The 25,987-nt window shown below is 44.0% G+C and overlaps 1 protein-coding gene across 1 annotated transcript in view; it reads left to right on the top strand.

Moving 5' to 3' along the window:
• Positions 1-25,987, top strand: part of LOC311135784 (phospholipid phosphatase-related protein type 1-like) — a gene marked incomplete at both ends in the record, with an annotated part of 56,908 nt that overhangs the window by 8,527 nt on the left and 22,394 nt on the right. Inside the window, 2 exons of the mRNA XM_084169826.1 lie at positions 11,978-12,154; positions 13,894-14,025. Of these exons, the coding sequence (XP_084025952.1) occupies positions 11,978-12,154; positions 13,894-14,025 (309 nt within the window). The remainder of the gene's footprint in view (positions 1-11,977; positions 12,155-13,893; positions 14,026-25,987) is intronic.

The following is a 25,987-nucleotide window of genomic DNA, read 5'->3' as shown; positions in this document are numbered from 1 at the left end:
TTTGTGTTGTCTGAGAATTTATAGCACGACTTTTGATGCTCCTTGGTTGGGGTCTGAGCAGATTATTTGTTGCGATTGCAAACGTAATAAAATGGTGGTCCGATAGTCCAGGATTTTGTGGAAAAACATTAAGATCTACAACATTTATTCCATGGGACAAAACTAGGTCCAGAGTATGACTGTGGCAGTGAGTAGGTCCAGAGACATGTTGGACAAAACCCACTGAGTCGATGATGGCTCCGAAAGACTTTTGGAGTGGGTCTGTGGACTTCTCCATGTGAATATTAAAATCACCAAAAATTAGAATATGATCTGCTATGACTACAAGGTCTGATAGGAATTCAGGAAACTCAGAGAGGAACGCTGTATATGGCCCAGGAGGCCTGTAAACAGTAGCTATAAAAAGTGATTGAGTAGGCTGCATAGATTTCATGACTAGAAGCTCAAAAGATGAAAACGCCATTTTTTTTTTTGTAAATTGAAATTTGCTATCGTAAATGTTAGCAACACCTCCGCCTTTGCGGGATGCACGGGGAATATGGTCACTAGTGTAACCAGGAGGTGAGGCCTCATTTAACACAGCAAATTCATCAGGCTTAAGCCATGTTTCAGTCAGGCCAATCACATCAAGATTATGATCAGTGATTAGTTCATTGACTATGACTGCCTTTGAAGTGAGGGATCTAACATTAAGTAACCCTATTTTGAGATGTGAGGTATCACGATCTCTTTCAATAATGGCAGGAATGGAGGAGGTCTTTATCCTAATAAGATTGCTAGGGTGAACACCGCCATGTTTAGTTTTGCCCAACCTAGGTCGAGGCACAGACACAGTCTCAATGGGTATGGCTGAGCTGACTACACTGACTATGCTATTGGCAGACTCCACTAAGCTGGCAGGTTGGCTAACAGCCTGCTGCCTGGCCTGCACCCTATTTCACTGTGGGGCTAGAGGAGTTAGAGCCCTATCTATGTTGGTAGATAAGAGGAGAGCACCCCTCCAGCTAGGATGGAGTCCGTCACTCCTCAGCAGGTCAGGCTTGGTCCTGTTTGTGGGTGAGTCCCAGAAAGAGGGCCAATTATCCACAAATGTTATCTTTTGGGAGGGGCAGAAAACAGTTTTCAACCAGCGATTGAGTGCTGAGACTCTGCTGTAGAGCTCGTCACTTCCCCTAACTGGGAGGGGGCCAGAGACAATTACTCGATGCCGACACATCTTTCTAGCTGATTTACACGCTGAAGCTATGTTGCACTTGGTGACCTCTGACTGTTTCATCCTAACATCGTTGGTGCCGACGTGGATAACAATATCTCTATACTCTCTACACTCGCCAGTTTTAGCTTTAGCCAGCACCATCTTTAGATTAGCCTTAACGTCGGTAGCCCTGCCCCCTGGTAAACAGTGTATGATCGCTGGGTGATTCGTTTTAAGTCTAATACTGCGGGTAATGGAGTCGCCAATGACTAGGGTTTTCAATTTGTCAGAGCTAATGGTGGGAGCCTTCGGCGTCTCAGACCCCGTAACGGGAGGAGTAGAGACAAGAGAAGACTCAGACTCAGACTCCGACTCGCTACATAATGGGGAAAACCGGTTGAAGGTTTCTGTCGGCTGAATGAGCGACACCGGTTGAGCATTCCAACAGTATTTCCCTCCAGAAGCCATGAGAAAGTTGTCCGGCTGCGGGGACTGTGCGGGGGGATTTATACTAACGTTACTGTCTGTACTTACTGGTGGCACAGACGCTGTTTCTTCCTTTCCTACACTGAAATTACCCTTGCCTAACGATTGCGTCTGAAGCTGGGCTTGTAGCACAGCTATTCTCGCCGTAAGGCGATCGTTCTCCTGTATATTATGAGTACAGCGACTGCAATTAGAAGACATCATGTTAATGTTACTACTTAGCTTCGGCTGTTGAAGATGTTGACGAACCATGTCCAGATAAAGCGTCCGGAGTGAAAAAGTTGAATAAGGGAAAAAAGTTGCGATGGAAAAAAGGAAAAATAAAGTAAAGTTGGCAGCTAAAACGCACAGGAAAATGACTCTTCTGTCTCGGGATAAAACGTCCGGGGTGAAAAAGTTTAACGAAAAAAGATGAGTGAGGACAAAACTAAAAAGTTGGTAAATTTGTTGAACACAGAGATTGATTAAACGTTTATTAAAAGTAAAACGTGAATAGTTTGGCAGGTAGCCAAGTAGCAACAAACAGCACAGCAGCACGGAGACAATGCGGAAGCGAGACGGAAGTCATTAAGTTCAGAGTACTACAATCAATCAATCCTTATCTTGCAAAAACACTCATGTTTAGTTTCAACTCTTGATCAACCCTGGCTCTTTTCACTGTGTTTGAAGACAAAAACAAACGGCCCAAGCCAGTTTCAGTCTTTGATATGATAAGACAACCATGGATCTAAGTAAGAGAAAGCAATCTGACCCTAGGGCAGGTTCCCTCTCTACTCACCCACACAGTGAAATTAAATGACCCAATACAATTCCTGGCCCAGTAACAAAGAATGCTAACTTTATGCTCTTGATTAACCCAGTTCTACCTCATAATCCATTAAACTCTACAGTTCATTAATAATAATTCACCACCCTTTACACACAGCGCTTAATCCCCAGAGCTTTACACACAGCACGTAGGACTTTCAAAGTGAAATGCATCTCCTTGATCAGAGTCGAGGGTCCAAATTCGTGGAACGACTCCCTCAGCAAAGTTTGAGCTACAAAGTTTGCTGATGCTGAGGAAGTTGCTCTACTTGGAGGATGTATGAAGTCTGTAATGAAGGAGGTCCATCTGGTGGCGGGAGCTGTGTAGGGCACGTGGGTGGAACATTACATTGTACCACACAACACATCGTTTAACCCAGTCCCGAAACGTACTCAACACTCCCCGCCCCCACCACGTGGCCTTGAACTGAGAGTACATGTTCACTGCTGATTGGTGGGTGGGTCTGTGGTACATTTCAGCAAGGGTAGTATGAAACCCATTCGGCACTACTGTTGGTTTCCTAGTGGTTGTATTGCACCACACCCCCTCTGTGTTTACTGTTGGTTTCCTAGTGGTTGTATTGTACCACACCCCCTCTGTGTTTACTATTGGTTTCCTAGTGGTTGTATTGCACCACACCCCCTCTGTGTTTACTGTTGGTCTCCTAGTGGTTGTATTGCACCACACCCCCTCTGTGTTTACTGTTGGTTTCCTAGTGGTTGTATTGCACCACACCCCCTCTGTGTTTACTGTTGGTCTCCTAGTGGTTGTATTGCACCACACCCCCTCTGTGTTTACTGTTGGTTTCCTAGTGGTTGTATTGCACCACACCCCCTCTGTGTTTACTGTTGGTTTCCTAGTGGTTGTATTGTACCACACCCCCTCTGTGTTTACTGTTGGTTTCCTAGTGGTTGTATTGCACCACACCCCCTCTGTGTTTACTATTGGTTTCCTAGTGGTTGTATTGCACCACACCCCCTCTGTGTTTACTGTTGGTTTCCTAGTGGTTGTATTGTACCACACCCCCTCTGTGTTTACTGTTGGTTTCCTAGTGGTTGTATTGCACCACACCCCCTCTGTGTTTACTGTTGGTTTCCCAGTGGTTGTATTGCACCACACCCCCTCTGTGTTTACTATTGGTTTCCTAGTGGTTGTATTGCACCACACCCCCTCTGTGTTTACTGTTGGTTTCCTAGTGGTTGTATTGTACCACACCCCCTCTGTGTTTACTGTTGGTTTCCCAGTGGTTGTATTGCACCACACCCCCTCTGTGTTTACTATTGGTTTCCTAGTGGTTGTATTGCACCACACCCCCTCTGTGTTTACTGTTGGTTTCCTAGTGGTTGTATTGCACCACACCCCCTCTGTGTTTACTATTGGTTTCCTAGTGGTTGTATTGCACCACACCCCCTCTGTGTTTACTATTGGTTTCCTAGTGGTTGTATTGCACCACACCCCCTCTGTGTTTACTATTGGTTTCCTAGTGGTTGTATTGCACCACACCCCCTCTGTGTTTACTGTTGGTTTCCCAGTGGTTGTATTGCACCACACCCCCTCTGTGTTTACTGTTGGTTTCCTAGTGGTTGTATTGCACCACACCCCCTCTGTGTTTACTATTGGTTTCCTAGTGGTTGTATTGCACCACACCCCCTCTGTGTTTACTGTTGGTTTCCCAGTGGTTGTATTGCACCACACCCCCTCTGTGTTTACTATTGGTTTCCTAGTGGTTGTATTGCACCACACCCCCTCTGTGTTTACTATTGGTTTCCTAGTGGTTGTATTGCACCACACCCCCTCTGTGTTTACTATTGGTTTCCTAGTGGTTGTATTGCACCACACCCCCTCTGTGTTTACTATTGGTTTCCTAGTGGTTGTATTGCACCACACCCCCTCTGTGTTTACTGTTGGTTTCCCAGTGGTTGTATTGCACCACACCCCCTCTGTGTTTACTGTTGGTTTCCTAGTGGTTGTATTGTACCACACCCCTTCTGTGTTTACTATTGGTTTCCTAGTGGTTGTATTGTACCACACCCCCTCTGTGTTTACTATTGGTTTCCTAGTGGTTGTATTGCACCACACCCCCTCTGTGTTTACTGTTGGTTTCCTAGTGGTTGTATTGTACCACACCCCCTCTGTGTTTACTATTGGTTTCCTAGTGGTTGTATTGTACCACACCCCCTCTGTGTTTACTGTTGGTTTCCTAGTGGTTGTATTGCACCACACCCCCTCTGTGTTTACTGTTGGTTTCCTAGTGGTTGTATTGTACCACACCCCCTCTGTGTTTACTATTGGTTTCCTAGTGGTTGTATTGCACCACACCCCCTATGTGTTTACTGTTGGTTTCCTAGTGGTTGTATTGCACCACACCCCCTCTGTGTTTACTGTTGGTTTCCCAGTGGTTGTATTGCACCACACCCCCTCTGTGTTTACTATTGGTTTCCTAGTGGTTGTATTGCACCACACCCCCTCTGTGTTTACTGTTGGTTTCCTAGTGGTTGTATTGCACCACACCCCCTCTGTGTTTACTGTTGGTTTCCTAGTGGTTGTATTGCACCACACCCCCTCTGTGTTTACTATTGGTTTCCTAGTGGTTGTATTGCACCACACCCCCTCTGTGTTTACTATTGGTTTCCTAGTGGTTGTATTGCACCACACCCCCTCTGTGTTTACTATTGGTTTCCTAGTGGTTGTATTGCACCACACCCCCTCTGTGTTTACTATTGGTTTCCTAGTGGTTGTATTGCACCACACCCCCTCTGTGTTTACTGTTGGTTTCCTAGTGGTTGTATTGCACCACACCCCCTCTGTGTTTACTATTGGTTTCCTAGTGGTTGTATTGCACCACACCCCCTCTGTGTTTACTATTGGTTTCCTAGTGGTTGTATTGCACCACACCCCCTCTGTGTTTACTATTGGTTTCCTAGTGGTTGTATTGCACCACACCCCCTCTGTGTTTACTATTGGTTTCCTAGTGGTTGTATTGCACCACACCCCCTCTGTGTTTACTATTGGTTTCCTAGTGGTTGTATTGCACCACACCCCCTCTGTGTTTACTGTTGGTTTCCTAGTGGTTGTATTGCACCACACCCCCTCTGTGTTTACTGTTGGTTTCCTAGTGGTTGTATTGCAACACACCCCCTCTGTGTTTACTATTGGTTTCCTAGTGGTTGTATTGCACCACACCCCCTCTGTGTTTACTGTTGGTCTCCTAGTGGTTGTATTGCACCACACCCCCTCTGTGTTTACTATTGGTTTCCTAGTGGTTGTATTGCACCACACCCCCTCTGTGTTTACTATTGGTTTCCTAGTGGTTGTATTGTACCACACCCCCTCTGTGTTTACTGTTGGTTTCCTAGTGGTTGTATTGCACCACACCCCCTCTGTGTTTACTATTGGTTTCCTAGTGGTTGTATTGTACCACACCCCCTCTGTGTTTACTGTTGGTTTCCTAGTGGTTGTATTGCACCACACCCCCTCTGTGTTTACTATTGGTTTCCTAGTGGTTGTATTGTACCACACCCCCTCTGTGTTTACTGTTGGTTTCCTAGTGGTTGTATTGCACCACACCCCCTCTGTGTTTACTATTGGTTTCCTAGTGGTTGTATTGCACCACACCCCCTCTGTGTTTACTGTTGGTTTCCTAGTGGTTGTATTGCACCACACCCCCTCTGTGTTTACTATTGGTTTCCTAGTGGTTGTATTGCACCACACCCCCTCTGTGTTTACTATTGGTTTCCTAGTGGTTGTATTGCACCACACCCCCTCTGTGTTTACTATTGGTTTCCTAGTGGTTGTATTGCACCACACCCCCTCTGTGTTTACTGTTGGTTTCCTAGTGGTTGTATTGCACCACACCCCCTCTGTGTTTACTGTTGGTTTCCTAGTGGTTGTATTGCACCACACCCCCTCTGTGTTTACTGTTGGTTTCCTAGTGGTTGTATTGTACCACACCCCCTCTGTGTTTACTGTTGGTTTCCTAGTGGTTGTATTGCACCACACCCCCTCTGTGTTTACTATTGGTTTCCCAGTGGTTGTATTGCACCACACCCCCTCTGTGTTTACTATTGGTTTCCTAGTGGTTGTATTGCACCACACCCCCTCTGTGTTTACTTGACACCCATTCTCTAACCACTCCCATATTTTCTTCCTAGGAGTTTGCTGTTGACGTTCTATTATCTAATTTACTGGATTTACTATTATCTAATTTACTGGATTTACTTATGATGGATAACAGACACACTTCTAGTAATGCCTCTACTTCATGGCCGTTTTTAAATCGGTGCTCCTGTCGCCATTAACATGCCCCTTTGTAACCACAGTGTCCCAAAATCATGAACTACCCCAAAAGCATAGAGAGAGTCCCCTGCCGACAGCCTACAGGTTGGTCCATATAGCTCCGCACCCTGGTCTGAACCAGAGGCTGACAATGGGACAGCTTTAACTACTTCTGTTAGTCCATAGAGCTCAGCACCCTGGTCTGAACCAGAGGCTGTCAATGGGACAGCTTTAACTACTTCTGTTAGTCCATAGAGCTCAGCACGCTGGTCTGAACCAGAGGCTGACAATGGGACAGCTTTAACTACTTCTGTTAGTCCATAGAGCTCAGCACCCTGGTCTGAACCAGAGGCTGACAATGGGACAGCTTTAACTACTTCTGTTAGTCCATAGAGCTCAGCACCCTGGTCTGAACCAGAGGCTGACAATGGGACAGCTTTAACTACTTCTGTTAGTCCATAGAGCTCAGCACCCTGGTCTGAACCAGAGGCTGACAATGGGACAGCTTTAACTACTTCTGTTAGTCCATAGAGCTCAGCACCCTGGTCTGAACCAGAGGCTGACAATGGGACAGCTTTAACTACTTCTGTTAGTCCATAGAGCTCAGCACCCTGGTCTGAACCAGAGGCTGACAATGGGACAGCTTTAACTACTTCTGTTAGTCCATAGAGCTCAGCACCCTGGTCTGAACCAGAGGCTGACAATGGGACAGCTTTAACTACTTCTGTTAGTCCATAGAGCTCAGCACCCTGGTCTGAACCAGAGGCTGACAATGGGACAGCTTTAACTACTTCTGTTAGTCCATAGAGCTCAGCACCCTGGTCTGAACCAGAGGCTGACAATGGGACAGCTTTAACTACTTCTGTTAGTCCATAGAGCTCAGCACCCTGGTCTGAACCAGAGGCTGACAATGGGACAGCTTTAACTACTTCTGTTAGTCCATAGAGCTCAGGACCCTGGTCTGAACAATAGGCTGACAATGGGACAGCTTTAACTACTTCTGTTAGTCCATAGAGCTCAGCACCCTGGTCTGAACCAGAGGCTGACAATGGGACAGCTTTAACTACTTCTGTTAGTCCATAGAGCTCAGCACCCTGGTCTGAACCAGAGGCTGACAATGGGACAGCTTTAACTACTTCTGTTAGTCCATAGAGCTCAGCACCCTGGTCTGAACCAGAGGCTGGTAATAACTTATACTGTTCTCCAACCACCTCCAGAACGTACAGGCAGCTGTCTATCACCGTGCACGTATTCGTCTACTGACAATGTATCATCCTTAACGGGCATTATTCATGGCAAAACCTACGTCTTCCTCCTGGTATGGCTTCCACGGGTCTCGTTGAATAACGTAGTCTTTCAATATGGACTACTTCTCAACAACTGAACGTACTAGTATACAGATGTGCCAACATCTCCATATACCACACAGACAGTACAGACAATAAACAGACGTGTCGTAGGGACGGCCACTCCCATCGACCCTCCTAGGGGACTTCAACCCCTAGTCCTAGGGGATGGTTAAACCGTCCTAGGCACGTAGTGCCTGCAGTGCCCAGTCTAACCTATATATGGGGGCTATACCTTCCTAAGCAGGCCGTGCCCAGTCTAACCTATATATGGGGGCTATACCTTCCTAAGCAGGCCGTGCCCAGTCTAACCTATATATGGGGGCTATACCTTCCTAAGCAGGCCGTGCCCAGTCTAACCTATATATGGGGGCTATACCTTCCTAAGCAGGCCGTGCCGGAGTGCCCAGTCTAACCTATATATGGGGGCTATGCCTTCCTAAGCAGGCCGTGCCCAGTCTAACCTATATATGGGGGCTATACCTTCCTAAGCAGGCCGTGCCGGAGTGCCCAGTCTAACCTATATATGGGGGCTATGCCTTCCTAAGCAGGCCGTGCCCAGTCTAACCTATATATGGGGGCTATGCCTTCCTAAGCAGGCCGTGCCCAGTCTAACCTATATATGGGGGCTATACCTTCCTAAGCAGGCAGTGCCCAGTCTAACCTATATATGGGGGCTATACCTTCCTAAGCAGGCCGTGCCCAGTCTAACCTATATATGGGGGCTATGCCTTCCTAAGCAGGCCGTGCCCAGTCTAACCTATATATGGGGGCTATACCTTCCTAAGCAGGCAGTTCCCAGTCTAACCTATATATGGGGGCTATACCTTCCTAAGCAGGCAGTGCCCAGTCTAACCTATATATGGGGGCTAGGCTGGGCTATGACCGGTTGTGTATTTCCAGTGGGCCTACTGAATAGATCCAGGCTTTCTAGGTCTGTTTCCCATAATTTATATTCAGCCTATGACCCTCACCTCACCTAAGATGTCAGAATGAGTGGAAACGGGTATAGGAACTTTCTTACCTCGTTTTGTGTGCTGGCTCCTGTTCCACTGATTCGTACTCTTTAGTTTGACTGAAAATCGTGGTGAATCCTGCCGACAACGGCAATTGTTAAGGTTGGCCCCGTGTAGCTCAGTTGGTAGAGCATGGCGCTTGCAACGCCAGGGTTGTGGGTTCGATTCCCACGGGGGGCCAGTATGAAAAATGTATGCACTCACTAACTGTAAGTCGCTCTGGATAAGAGCGTCTGCTAAATGACATAAAATGTTCTGGTACAATAATCCAGACGGACTCTGAGAAAACTGAAGCTAGATTTATTCACCACAGTAGGTGTTGCAGTTGCCAAGACCACGATACAGCTGCCAAGAACCCCCCCCCCCCCTTTCCCAACTAGACTCCCCCTTCTGTGTCAAGGATGAACAATCAATCTCTTTTACTGGGCAGGTGGCAGGTATCGTGTCCCTGCTCGAGTACGGCGAGGCCTTGAATACACATTCCTACAGTCTACTGCAGTCCACTACATAATTACCCTTCTGTCACGAGAATGTTGTCATCTCAATGGTTGAAGTCAACTACTTCTCAAGCTTTGAATAATTCCCAGAGGTTGTAAGGCTCTAGTTAATAATGAATTAAACAAAGTCCCATTTCTGTAATGAATCAGTTTCTTTATTCATGAGAGCTCTGCCCCAAAATGGGTGCACAGTCTTTTTATACTCACACACACACACACACACACACACACACACACACACACACACACACACACACACACACACACACAGACAAGTTCTTATCATAGGCTACTCCTTGCTCAGGCAGGCTGCATTTTTTCACTATTCCCATACATGGTTATCACGTTCTCACAATATTCTGCCAGCCTCTCACTCCCCCTCCCTGTGTGGGGACATCTGTTTTTGAAACCGGTCTCCTGGTATTGGTCTCTACGTTTGCACTTCTGCTTGCCTAACTACAGGAGAACAAAGTTGGGTGGTTGTTTTGAACTTTTAGTCATTTAACTTATATCATTTCTCTATCACCTTCTCATACACACAGAGAACACTACTTTCAATCTCTATCACCTTCTCATACACACAGAGAACACTACTTTCAATCTCTATCACCTTCTCATACACACAGAGAACACTACTTTCAATCTCTATCACCTTCTCATACACACAGAGAACACTACTTTCAATCTCTATCACCTTCTCATACACACAGAGAACACTACTTTCAATCTCTATCACCTTCTCATACACACAGAGAACACTACTTTCAATCTCTATCACCTTCTCATACACACAGAGAACACTACTTTCAATCTCTATCACCTTCTCATACACACAGAGAACACTACTTTCAATCTCTATCACCTTCTCATACACACAGAGAACACTACTTTCAATCTCTATCACCTTCTCATACACACAGAGAACACTACTTTCAATCTCTATCACCTTCTCATACACACAGAGAACACTACTTTCAATCTCTATCACCTTCTCATACACACAGAGAACACTACTTTCAATCTCTATCACCTTCTCATACACACAGAGAACACTACTTTCAATCTCTATCACCTTCTCATACACACAGAGAACACTACTTTCAATCTCTATCACCTTCTCATACACACAGAGAACACTACTTTCAATCTCTATCACCTTCTCATACACACAGAGAACACTACTTTCAATCTCTATCACCTTCTCATACACACAGAGAACACTACTTTCAATCTCCAAGAGTAAAAACTTCATATTCATACTAAGATGATATAAAGCAGTAAAGATATAGAACAGTAATGCACCCCCCAAACCCCCTAACCCCCTAACCCCTTATCCCCATAACCCCCTATCCCCCTAACCCCCTATCCCCCTATCCCCATAACCCCCTATCCCCCTAACCCCATATCCCCCTAACCCCATAACCCCATAACCCCCTAACCCCATAACCCCCTATCCCCCTAACCCCCTAACCCCATATCCCCCTAACCCCATAACCCCCTAACCCCATAACCCCCTATCCCCCTATCCCCATAACCCCCTATCCCCCTATCCCCCTATCCCCCTATCCCCTTATCCCCCTATCCCCCTATCCCCCTAACCCCCTAACCCCCTATCCCCATAACCCCCTATCCCCCTAACCCCCTAACCCCCTATCCCCCTATCCCCCTAACCCCATAACCCCCTAACCCCCTATCCCCCTAACACCATAACCCCCTATCCCCCTATCCCCCTATCCCCATAACCCCCTAAGCCCCTATCCCCCTAACCCCCTATCCCCCTAACACCATAACCCCCTATCCCCCTATCCCCCTATCCCCATAACCCCCTAACCCCCTAACCCCCTATCCCCCTAACCCCCTAACCCCATAACACCCTATCCCCCTAACCCCCTATCCCCCTAACCCCATAACCCCATAACCCCCTATCCCCCTAACCCCATAACCCCCTAACCCCATAACCCCATAACCCCCTAACACGTTTTTACTACTAATAAACGGATTATGCAATTATAAAAGAGCTCATTATGCAAACTAAAATGTGCTCTAGTCATTAATCTTTAACAATGATGATGGTGATGATGATGATTGTGATGATGGTGATGATGGTGATGATGCTGATGATGGTGATGATGGTGATGATGGTGATGGTGATGATGATGGTGATGATGCTGATGATGATGGTGGTGATGATGATGATGCTGATGATGATGGTGATGATGATGATGATGGTGATGATGCTGATGATGATGGTGGTGATGATGATGGTGATGATGGTGATGATGATGGTGATGACTAAACACAAACTTTAATCTTTATGGTTCTGTGTCACCATGTCGTGTCTCTCCCTGTTCCAGATGTACATCACTAGCACTATAAAGACTAAGAGTAGCCGCCTGGCCAAACCGGTGCTGTGCCTGGGTATCCTGTGTACAGCCTTCCTCACCGGGCTCAACCGGGTCTCGGAGTACCGGAACCACTGTTCTGATGTCATCGCTGGGTTCATCCTGGGCAGCTCTGTTGCTCTCTTCCTGGTGAGGACTAACGTTTTCTTTATCTCTTTGTTGATGATCTCTTTTAGCACACAATGGTAGTCCAGGAAGTCTAGTCTAGTATTGGTCAAACGATCTTAAGCTGGTATGTTGAATCAATAAGGCCTGAGGACGTGTGGTTCAGTGCCTTCAGAAAGTATTTACTTTTTCCACATGTTGTTCTGTTTCTGCCTGAATTTAAAATAGATTAAATTGAGATTTTGTGTCACTGGCCTACACACAATACTCCATAATGTCAAAGTGGAATTGTGTTTTTACACATTTTCACAAATTAATAAAAAATGAAAAGCTGAAATGTCTTGTGTCAGTAAGTATTCAACCTCTTTGTTATGGCAAGCCTAAAGAAGTTCAGGAGTAAAACTGTGCTTAACAAGTCACATAATATCTTGCATGGATTTTTGAATGTCTACCTCATTTCTGAACCCCACACATACAGTTATCTGTAAGGTCCCTCAGTCGAGCAGTGAATTTCAAAACACAGATTCAACCACAAAGACCAGGGAGGTTTTCCAATGCCTCGCAAAGAAGGGCACCAATTTGGTAGATGGGTAAAAATTAAAAAAGCAGACATTGAATATCCCTTTGAGCATGGTGAAGTAGTTAGTTACTCTTTGGATGGTGTATCAATACACCCAGTCACTACAAAGATACAGGCGTCCTTCCTAACTCAGTTGCCGGAGAGGAAGGAAATCGCTCAGGGATTTCACCATGAGGCCAATGGTGACTTTAAAACAGTTACAGAGTTGAATGGCTGTGATAGGAGAAAACGGAGGATGGATCAACAACATTGTAGTTACTCCACAATACTAACCTAAATGACAGAGTGAAAAGAAGGAAGCCTGTACAGAATATAAATATTCCAAAACATGCATTGTGTTTGCAACAAGGCACTAAAGTAAAACTAAAGTAAAACAACACATCACTGAGTTCCACTCTTCACATTTTCAAGCATGGTGGTGGCTGCATCATGTTATGGGTATGCTTGTCATTGGCAAGGACGAGGGAGTTTTCTGGGATTAAAAGAAACGGAATGGAGCTAAGCACGGGCAAAATCCTAGAGGAAAAGCTGGTCCAGTCTGCTTTCCACCAGACACTGGGAGACAAATTCACCTTTCAGCACGACAATAACCTTAAAGACAAGGTCAAATATACACTGAGTTTACCAAACATTAGGAACACCTTCCTAACATTGAGTTGCCCCCCCCCCCTTTTGCCCTCAGAACAGCCTCAATTTGCCGGGGCATTGGACTCTACAAGGTGTCGAAAGCGTTTCACAGGGATGCTGGCCCATGTTGACTCCATGCTTCCCACAGTTGTGTCAAGTTGGCTGGATGTCCTTTGGGTGGTGGATCATTCTTGAAACACACGGGAAACTGTTGAGCGTGAAAAACCCAGCAGCGTTGCAGTTCTTGACACACACAAACCGGTGCGCCTGGCACCTACTACCATGCCCCGTTCAAAGGCACTTCAATCTTTTGTCTTGCTCATTTACCCTCTGAATGGCACACATACACAATCCATGTCTCAGTTGTCTCAAGGCTTAAAAATCCTTCTTTAACCTGTCTCCTCCCCTTCATCTACACTGATTGAAGTGGATTTAACAAATGACATCAATAAGGTATCATAGCTTTCACCTGGATTCACCTGATCAGTCTGTGTCATGGAAAGAGTAGGTGATCTTAATGTTTTGTCCACTCTCCTGTATGTCTCCTGTGTTTTAGGGTATCTGTGTGGTGAACAACTTTAAAGGAGCCCACTGCACCCCCACCAAGCAGAAGACTGAAGATTACCGCGGTCTCCCCCTAATGACCTTCCCCCGCGTCCAGAGCCCCCTGGAGACACTCAGCGCACAGGTAACCACTTCACACTACTGTACAATACTACTGCACATGTAACCACTTAACACTACTGTACAATACTACTGCACAGGTAACCGCTTAACACTACTGTACAATACTACTGCACAGGTAACCACTTAACACTACTGTACAATACTACTGTAACCACTTAACACTACTGTACAATACTACTGTAACCCCTTAACACTACTGTGCAATACTACTGCACAGGTAACCACTTAACACTACTGTACAATACTACTGTAACCACTTAACACTACTGTACAATACTACTGTAACCACTTAACACTACTGTACAATACTACTGTAACCCCTTAACACTACTGTACAATACTACTGCACAGGTAACCACTTAACACTACTGTACAATACTACTGTAACCACTTAACACTACTGTACAATACTACTGTAACCACTTAACACTACTGTACAATACTACTGTAACCACTTAACACTACTGTACAATACTACTGCACAGGTAACCACTTAACACTACTGTAGAATACAACTGTAACCACTTAACACTACTGTACAATACTACTGTAACAACTTAACACTACTGTACAATACTACTGTAACCACCTAACACTACTGTACAATACTACTGCACCGGTAACCACTTAACACTACTGTACAATACTACTGCACAGGCACATAGTTAGCAGAGTCCTTAGTGCTGACCTAGACCAGAGTGTGCTGTACCAAACTATCCTGGACTATACTATCATGGACTATACTATCCTGGACTATACTATCCTGTACCATACTATACTGGACTATACTATCCTGTACCATACTATACTGGTATATACTGGACTATGCTGTACCGTACTATGCTGTACTATACTATACTGGACTATACTATACTGGACTGGACTGTACTGGACTATACTATACTGGACTATACTATACTGGACTATACTATACTGGACTATACTATACTGTACTATACTATACTGGACTATACTGGACTATACTATACTGGACTGTACTATACTGGACTATACTGGACTATACTATACTGGACTATACTGGACTATACTATACTGGACTATACTGGACTATACTATACTGTAATATACTATACTGGACTATACTATACTGGACTGTACTGGACTATACTATACTGGACTATACTGGACTATACTATACAGGACTATACTATACTGGACTGTACTGTACTGGACATACTATACTGGACTATACTGGACTATACTATACTGGATTATACTATACTGGACTATACTATACTGGACTATACTATACTGGACTATACTATACTGGACTATACTGTACTAGACTATACTATACTGGACTGTACTAGACTATACTATACTGGACTGTACTATACTATACTGTACTAGACTATACTATACTGGACTATACTATACTGGACTGTACTAGACTATACTATACTGGACTATACTATACTGGACTGTACTGGACTATACTATACTGGACTATACTATACTATACTGGACTATACTGTACTAGACTATACTATACTGTACTAGACTATACTATACTGGACTATGCTGGACTATGCTGGACTATACTGGACTATACCGGACTATACTGGACTATACTGGACTGTACTGGACTATACTATACTGGACTATACTGGACTATACTATACTGGACTATACTGGACTATACTGGACTATACTATACTGGACTATACTATACTGGACTGGACTATACTGGACTATACTATACTGGACTATACCGGACTATACTGGACTATACTGGACTGTACTGGACTATACTGGACTGGACTCTACTGGACTATACTGGACTATACTATACTGGACTCTACTGGACTATACTGGACTATACTATACTGGACTATACTGGACTATACTGGACTATACTGGACTATACTATACTGGACTATACTATACTGGACTATACTATACTGGACTGGACTATACCGGACTATACTATACTGGACTATACTATACTGGACTATACTATACTGGACTGGACTGTACTGGACTATGCTATACTATACTATACTATACTGGACTATACTGGACTGTACTGGACTATACTGGACTGGACTATACTGGACTATACTATACTGGACTATACTGGACTATACTGGACATACCATACTGTACTATACTGGACCATACTATACTGGACTATACTGGACTATACTATACTATACTGGACTATACTATACTGGACTATACTATACTGGACTGGACTGTACTGGACTATACTGGACTATACTATACTATACTGGACTATACTATACTGGACTATACTATACTGGACTGGACTATACTGGACTATACTATACTGGACTATACCGGACTATACTGGACTATACTGGACTGTACTGGACTATATTGAACTATACTGGACTATACTGGACTATACTATACTGGACTATACTGGACTCTACTGGACTATATTGGACTATACTGGACTGGACTATACTGGACTATACTATACTGGACTATACTATACTGGACTGGACTATACTGGACTATACTATACTGGACTATACTATACTGGACTGGACTATACTGGACTATACTATGCTGGACTATACTATACTGGACTATACTATACTGGACTGGACTGTACTGGACTATACTATACTGGACTATACTATACCGGACTACACTGGACTGTACTGGACTATACTATACTATACTATACTGGACTATACTGGACTGTACTAGACTATACTGGACTGGACTTTACTGGACTATACTGGACTATACTATACTGGACTATACTGGACTATACTGGACTATACTGGACTATACTATACTGGACTATACTGGACTATACTATACTGGACTATACTGGACTATACTGGACTATACTGGACTATACTATACTGGACTATACTATACTGGACTGGACTATACTATACTATACTGGACTATACTATATACTGGGCTATACTATACTGGACTATACTATACTGGACTGGACTGTACTGGACTATACTAGACTATACTATACTATACTGGACTATACTATACTGGACTATACTATACTGGACTATACTATACCGGACTATACTGGACTATACTATACTATACTGGACTATACTATAATATACTGGCCTATACTATACTATACTGGACTATACTATACTGGACTATACTATACTGGACTATACTATACTGGACTATACTATACTGGACTATACTATACTGGTCTGTACTGTACCATACTATTTTGGACTGTATTGTACTGTACCCTACTATACTGCGTTTTGAAATCTACTGTGAATGTCCTGTAATGTTTTAAAAATTGTATAACCTTGGCAGCAGCTGATGGGGATCCATAATAAATACAAATACTGGACTATATTATACCGGACTATACTGGACTGTACTGGACTATACTGGACTGTACTGGACTATACTGGACTGGACTCTACTGGACTATACTGGACTATACTATACTGGACTATACTGGACTATACTGGACTATACTGGACTATACTGGACTATACTATACTGGACTATACTATACTGGACTGGACTATACTGGACTGGACTATACTGGACTATACTATACTGGACTATACTATACTGGACTATACTGGACTATACTATACTGGACTGGACTGTACTGGACTATACTATACTGGACTATACTCTACTGTACTGGACTATACTATACTGGACTATACTCTACTATACTGGATTATACTATACCGGACTATACTGGACTGTACTGGACTATACTGGACTATACTGGACTGTACTGGACTATACTGGACTATACCGGACTATACTGGACTATACTGGACCATACTGGACTATACTGGACTATACTGGACCATACTGGACTATACTGGACTATACTGGACTATACTGTACTGTACCATACTATTTATTTATTTAATTTAACCTTTATTTAACTAGACAAGACAGTTAAGAACAATGTCTTATTTACAATGATGGCCTACCAAAAGGCAAAAGGCCTCCTGCGGGGACGGGGGCTTGGATTCAAAATAAAAATAAAGGACAAAACAGACATCACAACAAGAGACACCACAACACTACATAAAGAGAGACACCACAACACTACATAAAGAGAGACACCACAACACTACATAAAGAGAGACACCACAACACTACATAAAGAGAGACACCACAACACTACATAAAGAGAGACACCACAACACTACATAAAGAGAGACACCACAACACTACATAAAGAGAGACACCACAACACTACATAAAGAGAGACACCACAACACTACATAAAGAGAGACACCACAACACTACATAAAGAGAGACACCACAACACTACATAAAGAGAGACACCACAACACTACATAAAGAGAGACGCCACAACACTACATAAAGAGAGACACCACAAAACTACATAAAGAGAGACACCACAACACTACATAAAGAGAGACACCACAACACTACATAAAGAGAGACACCACAACACTACATAAAGAGAGACGCCACAACACTACATAAAGAGAGACACCACAACACTACATAAAGAGAGACACCACAACACTACATAAAGAGAGACACCACAACACTACATAAAGAGAGACACCACAACACTACATAAAGAGAGACACCACAACACTACATAAAGAGAGACACCACAACACTACATAAAGAGAGACACCACAACACTACATAAAGAGAGACACCACAACACTACATAAAGAGAGACGCCACAACACTACATAAAGAGAGACACCACAACACTACATAAAGAGAGACGCCACAACACTACATAAAGAGAGACACCACAACACTACATAAAGAGAGACGCCACAACACTACATAAAGAGAGACGCCACAACACTACATAAAGAGAGACACCACAACACTACATAAAGAGAGACACCACAACACTACATAAAGAGAGACACCACAACACTACATAAAGAGAGACACCACAACACTACATAAAGAGAGACACCACAACACTACATAAAGAGAGACACCACAACACTACATAAAGAGAGACACCACAACACTACATAAAGAGAGACACCATAACACTACATAAAGAGAGACACCACAACACTACATAAAGAGAGACACCACAACACTACATAAAGAGAGACGCCACAACACTACATAAAGAGAGACACCACAACACTACATAAAGAGAGACACCACAACACTACATAAAGAGAGACACCACAACACTACATAAAGAGAGACACCACAACACTACATAAAGAGAGACACCACAACACTACATAAAGAGAGACACCACAACACTACATAAAGAGAGACCTAAAACAACAACATAGCAAGGTAGCAACACAACATGAAAACAACATGGTAGTAACACAACATGGTAGCAACATTATTGGGCAACAGACAACAGAAGGTAGAGACAACATTTACATTTACGTCACTTAGCAGACGCTCTTATCCAGAATAAAGAAATACATTTTTATTTTTATTAGCCTTTTTATTTTGTAATTTTTTTGGGGTCCTTTTTCTATCTTTTATTATAAAAAATAAACAAATAAACAAATTCTCTCTCTTTCATTTTTCATTTGTTATATATATATATATATATATATATATATATATATATATATATATTTTATTTTTTTCTTATATATATATATTTTATTTTTTGTGGGGGGTGAGGTAGGGGGGGTAGAAGGATTACTTTTATCCTATCCCAGGTATTCCTTAAAGAGGTAGGGTTTCAAGTGTCTCCGGAAGGTGGTGAGTGACTCCGCTGTCCTGGCGTCATGAGGGAGCTTGTTCCACCATTGGGGTGCCAGAGCAGCGAACAGTTTTGACTGGGCTGAGCGGGAACTGTGCTTCCGCAGAGGTAGGGGGGCCAGCAGGCCAGAGGTGGATGAACGCAATTCCCTCGTTTGGATGTAGGATCAGAGCCTGAAGGTAAGGAGGTGCTGTTCCCCTCACTGCTCCGTAGGCAAGCACCATGGTCTTGTAGCAGATGCGAGCTTCAAATGGAAGCCAGTGGAGTGTGCGGAGGAGCGGGGTGACGTGAGAGAACTTGGGAAGGTTGAGTACTAGACGGGCTGCAGCGTTCTGGATGAGTTGTAGGGGTTTCTTTAACAATACACAAATCTAAAAGTAAAATAATGGCATTAAGAAATATATAAATATTAGGACGAGCAACGTCGGAGTGGCCCTGACTAAAATACAGTATAATAAAAGACAATATATACATATGAGATGAGTAAAGCAGTATGTAAACATTATTAAAGTGACTAGTGTTCCATTATTAAAGTGGCCAGTGAATAAATGTCTGTGTATATAGGGCAGCAGCCTCTAAGCTGCAGGGTTGAGTAACCGGGTGGTAGCCGGCTAGTGATGGCTATTTAACAGTCTGATGGCCTTGAGATAGAAGCTGTTTTTCAGTCTCTTGGTCCCAGCTTTGATGCACCTGTACTGACCTCACCTTCTGGATGATAGCGGGGTGAACAGGCCGTGGCTCGGGTGTTTGATGTCCTTGATGATCTTTTTGGCCTTCCTGTGACATCGGGTGCTGTAGGTGTCCTGGAGGGCAGGCAGTGTGCCCCCGGTGATGCGTTGGGCAGACCGTACCACCCTCTGGAGAGCCCTGCGGTTGTGGGCGGTGCAGTTGCCGTACCAGGCGGTGATACAGCCCGACAGAATGCTCTCAATTGTGCATCTGTAAAAGTTTGTGAGGGTCTTAGGGACCAAGCTAAATTTCTTCAGCGTCCTGAGGTTGAAGTGGCGCTGTTGCGCCTTCTTCACCACACTGTCTGCGTGGGTGGACCATTTCAGATTGTCAGTGATGTGTACGCCGAGGAACTTTAAGCTTTCCACCTTCTCCACAGGGGTCCCGTTGATGTGGATAGGGGGGTGCTCCCTCTGCTGTTTCCTGAAGTCCACGATCAGCTCCTTCATTTTGTTGACGTTGAGGGAGAGGTTATTTCCCCGGCATCACTCCACCAGGGACCTCACCTCCTCCCTGTAGGCTGTCTCCTCATTGTTGGTGATCAGGCCTACTACTGTTGTGTCATCTGCAAACTTGATGATTGAGTTGGAGGCATGCGTGGGTGAACCGGGAGTACAGGAGGGGGCTGAGCACGCACCCTTGTGGGGCCCCAGTGTTGAGGATCAGCGAAGTGGAGGTGTCGTTTTCTACCTTCACCACCTGGGGGCGGCCTGTCAGGAAGTCCAGGACCCAGTTGCACAGGGAGGGGTTCAGACCCAGGGCCCCGAGCTTAATGATGAGCTTGGAGGGTACTATGCTGTTGAATGCTGAGCTATAGTCAATGAACAGCATTCTGACGTAGGTATTCCTCTTGTCCAGATGGGATAGGGCAGTGTGCAGTGCAATGGTGATTATTGTCTGTGGATCTATTGGGGAGATAAGCAAATTGAAGTGGGTCTAGGGTGTCAGGTAAGGTAGAGGTGATATGATCCTTAACTAGCCTCTCAAAACACTTAATGATGACAGAAATGAGTGCTACGGGGTGATAGTCATTTAGTTCAGTTACCTTTGCTTTCTTGGGTACAGGAACAATGGTGGACATATTGAAGCAAGTGGGGACAGCAGACTGGGATAGGGAGAGATTGAATATGTCCGTAAACACTCCAGCCAGCTGGTCTGCGCATGCCCTGAGGACGCGGCTAGGGATGCCATCTGGGCTGGCAGCTTCGCGAGGGTTAACACGCTTAAATGTCTGACTCACATCGGCCACGGAGAAGGAGAGCCCACTGTCCTTGGGAGCGGGCCATGTCGGTGGCACTGTGTTATCCTCTGTTCTGGATGACTGTGTGATCACGCTCTCCGTAGCCGATGTGAGTAAGACCTTTTAAACAGGTCAACATTCACAAGGCCTCAAGGCCTTCACTGACATTTTCAACCTCTCCCTGACACAGTCTGTGATACCTACATGTTTCAAGCAGACCACCATAGTCCCTGTGCCCAAGAACTCCAAGGTGTAACCTGTCTAAATGACTATCGCCACATAGCACTCACTTCTGTAGCCATGAAATGCTTTGAAAGGCTGGTCATGGCTCACATCAACACCATCATCCCAGCAACCCTGGACCCACTCCAATTCGCATGCAGCTGCTCGGCCATGGAAACACATTTCCCGACGAACAGTTATTGTGCTGACGTTGCTTCCAGAGGCAGTTTGGACATTTACTCGGTTCTGGTACCCAATGTACTGTATATAGCCAAGCTATCATTGCTCATTGTGTATTTATTACCATTTCTTTATATTATTTAATAGTTTTATTGTATTCCGCATTGTTGTAAGTAAGCATTTCACTGTTAGTCTACACCTGTTGTTTACCCAAGCATGTGACAAATAAACTGTATTTTATGTGGCCCTCATCAACCGGCCATCAGGGTCATAGGGATTAGGTGGCTTTGCATTGGGCTGATACTATGCAGTATTAACACTAGGCACACCTCCACACAACACTGTACAGTATATACACTGTTTCTATTCATCATGGCAGCATCCCTCCCTCCGTTTATAGAGATATATCCCCTCTGTAAATGGTATATCCCCTCTGTAATCAGCCTGTACTCCAGAGTTGTAGGTTTACTGTTCTGATATTGTACAGTGAGGGAAAAAAGTATTTGATCCCCTGCTGATTTTGTACGTTTGCCCACTGACAAAGAAATGATCAGTCTATAATTTTAATGGTAGGTTTATTTGAACAGTGAGAGACAGAATAACAACAAAAAAATCCAGAAACCCCCCGTCCATCGTCCCTTTGATGCGGTGAAGTTGTCCTGACCCCTTAGCAGAAAAACACCCCCAAAGCATAATATTTCCACCTCCATGTTTGACGGTGGGGATGGTGTTCTTGGGGTCATAGGCAGCATTCCTCCTCCTCCAAACACGGCGAGTTGAGTTGATGCCAAAGAGCTCGATTTTGGTCTCATCTGACCACAACACTTTCACCCAGTTCTCCTCTGAATCATTCAGATGTTCATTGGCAAACTTCAGACGGGCCTGTATATGTGCTTTCTTGAGCAGGGGGACCTTGCGGGCGCTGCAGGATTTCAGTCCTTCACGGCGTAGTGTGTTACCAATTGTTTTCTTGGTGACTATGGTCCCAGCTGCCTTGAGATCCTTGACAAGATCCTCCCGTGTAGTTCTGGGCTGATTCCTCACCGTTTTCATGATCATTGCAACTCCACGAGGTGAGATCTTGCATGGAGCCCCAGGCCGAGGGAGATTGATAGTTATTTTGTGTTTCTTCCATTTGCGAATAATCGCACCAACTGTTGTCACCTTCTCACCAAGCTGCTTGGCGATGGTCTTGTAGCCCATTCCAGCCTTGTGTAGGTCTACAATCTTGTCCCTGACATCCTTGGAGAGCTCTTTGGTCTTGGTCATGGTGGAGAGTTTGGAATCTGATTGATTGATTGCTTCTGTGGACAGGTGTCTTTTATACAGGTAACAAACTGAGATTAGGAGCACTCCCTTTAAGAGTGTGCTCCTAATCTCAGCTCGTTACCTGTATAAAAGACACCTGGGAGCCAGATATCTTTCTGATTGAGGGGGTCAAATACTTATTTCCCTCATTAAAATTCAAATCAATTTATAACATTTTTGACATGCGTTTTCTGGATTTTTTTGTTGTTATTCTGTCTCTCACTGTTCAAATAAACCTACCATTAAAATTATAGACTGATCATTTCTTTGTCAGTGGGCAAACGTACAAAATCAGCAGGGGATCAAATACTTTTTTTCCCTCACTGTATATTCTGTATGATGTCTATGTGGACTCGTGTCTTTATTCTGTTTGTATATTGTCGGCAGCATCTTCTCACTAAGGCAGCATCTTCTCACTACGGTACATTCAGAATAAAGTTGATTTTGATCTTTTGATTCTGGTTAGGTGTGTGTGTGTGTGTGAGGTGTGTGTGTGTGTGTGTCCAGTCTTAATGTGTATTGATGAGCTGTACAGCTGCCTCCTCAGCAGTCTCCCTCCCTCCCTCCCTCCGGGGGAATCAGGTTGATGAATGAACTAACTGCCATGTTTATGTATGTATCAACATCATTCTGCTCAGAGCCTCCCAGTTCCCTACTGTAGAAAGCCCTAACAGTTTCCCAAATGGGACCCTGTTCTCTACTGTAGAATGGTCTTTCCGTTGGTTACGGACACTCAACTCTCACTCTGGCCCTCAACCTTCACACCTTTTCTCCTGGTACACTCTGTTGCAAGGGGCAACCAGAATTCATATGACCTAATCAGCCAATCAGAAGCTCTACCTGGGAGCAGGACAGGTTGACACAACCGATATAAACTCCTGTCCTCCACATCAACTCACATCTGAACTCTTTCCAAACCAGTCTTCCAACTTGGACTTCGCCAACCGTGTGATATGTTTTATGTTTTGTTTTAGTCATTTAGCAGATGCTCTTATCCAGAGCGACTTACAGGAGCAATTAGGGTTAAGTGCCTTGCTCAAGGGCACATCGACAGATTTTTCACCTAGTCGGCTCTGGGATTAGAACCAGCGACCTTTCGGTTACTGGCACAACGCTCTTAACCACTAAGCTACCTGCCGCCCTGAGTTAATGCGTCACTGGCCATAAACCACTATAATACACTTCCACTACCACTAGTTCTCTCGTCTATTCCTGTGTGTGTCTGTTTGCTGTGTGGCAATAAAGTGTGAATTGTATTTTATGCTGGTCATTCTACGTTCTCTAACCGGGACTGGTTGCACATATATCTAAACTGGCACGTCTATCATAGTCCACCAGTTGGTGGCGCTCTTTTTCACCTATATAGTGCACTGCTTTAGACCAGAGAATGTCACCCTATTCCCTATATAGTGCACTGCTTTAGACCAGAGAATGTCACCCTATTCCCTATATAGTGCACTACTTTAGACCAGAGAATGGCACCCTATTCCCTATATAGTGCACTACTTTAGACCAGAGAATGGCACCCTATTCCCTATATAGTGCACTGCTTTTGATTAAAGTCCTACTGGGTCTACATGGGTCCTGGTCTAAAGTAGTGCACTATATAGGGAATAGGGTGCCATTCTCTGGTCTAAAGTAGTGCACTACATAGGGAATAGGGTGCCATTCTCTGGTCTAAAGTATTGCACTATATAGGGAATAGGGTGCCATTCTCTGGTCTAAAGTAGTGCACTACATAGGGAATAGGGTGACATTCTCTGGTCTAAAGTAGTGCACTATATAGGGAATAGGGTGCCATTCTCTGTTCTAAAGTAGTGCACTACATAGGGAATAGGGTGACATTCTCTGGTCTAAAGTAGTGCACTATATAGGGAATAGGGTGCCATTCTCTGGACTAAAGTAGTGCACTATATAGGGAATAGGGTGCCATTCTCTGGTCTAAAGTAGTGCACTACATAGGGAATAGGGTCCCATTTGGGACATAGCAATATATTTACTTCTGCCTCACGCTGATCCTTCCTCAGTGCCAGCTGAAATTAAACATTAAAACATTCATGTCCAAATGTCTAATGTCCTTTAGTACTGTAATGTACTGTAGTAGTAATGTACTGTAGTAGTAATGTACTGTAGTAATAATGTCCTTTAGTATTGTAATGTACTGTAGTAGTAATGTACTGTAGTAGTAACGTACTGTAGTAGTAATGTACTGTAGTACTGTAATGTACTGTAGTAATGTACTGTATTAGTAATGTACTGGAGTAGTAATGTACTGTAGTACTGCAATGTACTGTAGTAGTAATGTAATGTACTGTAGTAGTAATGTAATGTACTGTAGTAGTAATGTTCTTTAGTACTGTAATGTACTGTAGTAGTAATGTACTGTAGTAGTAATGTACTGTAGTAGTAATGTGCTGTAGTAATAATGTACTGTAGTAGTAATGTTATTTAGTACTGTAATGTATTGTAGTACTGTAATGTACTGTAGTACTGTAATGTGCTGTAGTAGTAATGTGCTGTAGTAGTAATGTACTGTAGTACTGTAATGTACTGTAGTAGTAATGTACTGTAGTAGTAATG

This window comes from Coregonus lavaretus (genome assembly GCF_964263955.1).
Source record: "Coregonus lavaretus genome assembly, chromosome: 10".
NCBI lineage: Eukaryota > Metazoa > Chordata > Actinopteri > Salmoniformes > Salmonidae > Coregonus > Coregonus lavaretus.
This window is presented reverse-complemented; position numbering and strand designations above follow the sequence as displayed.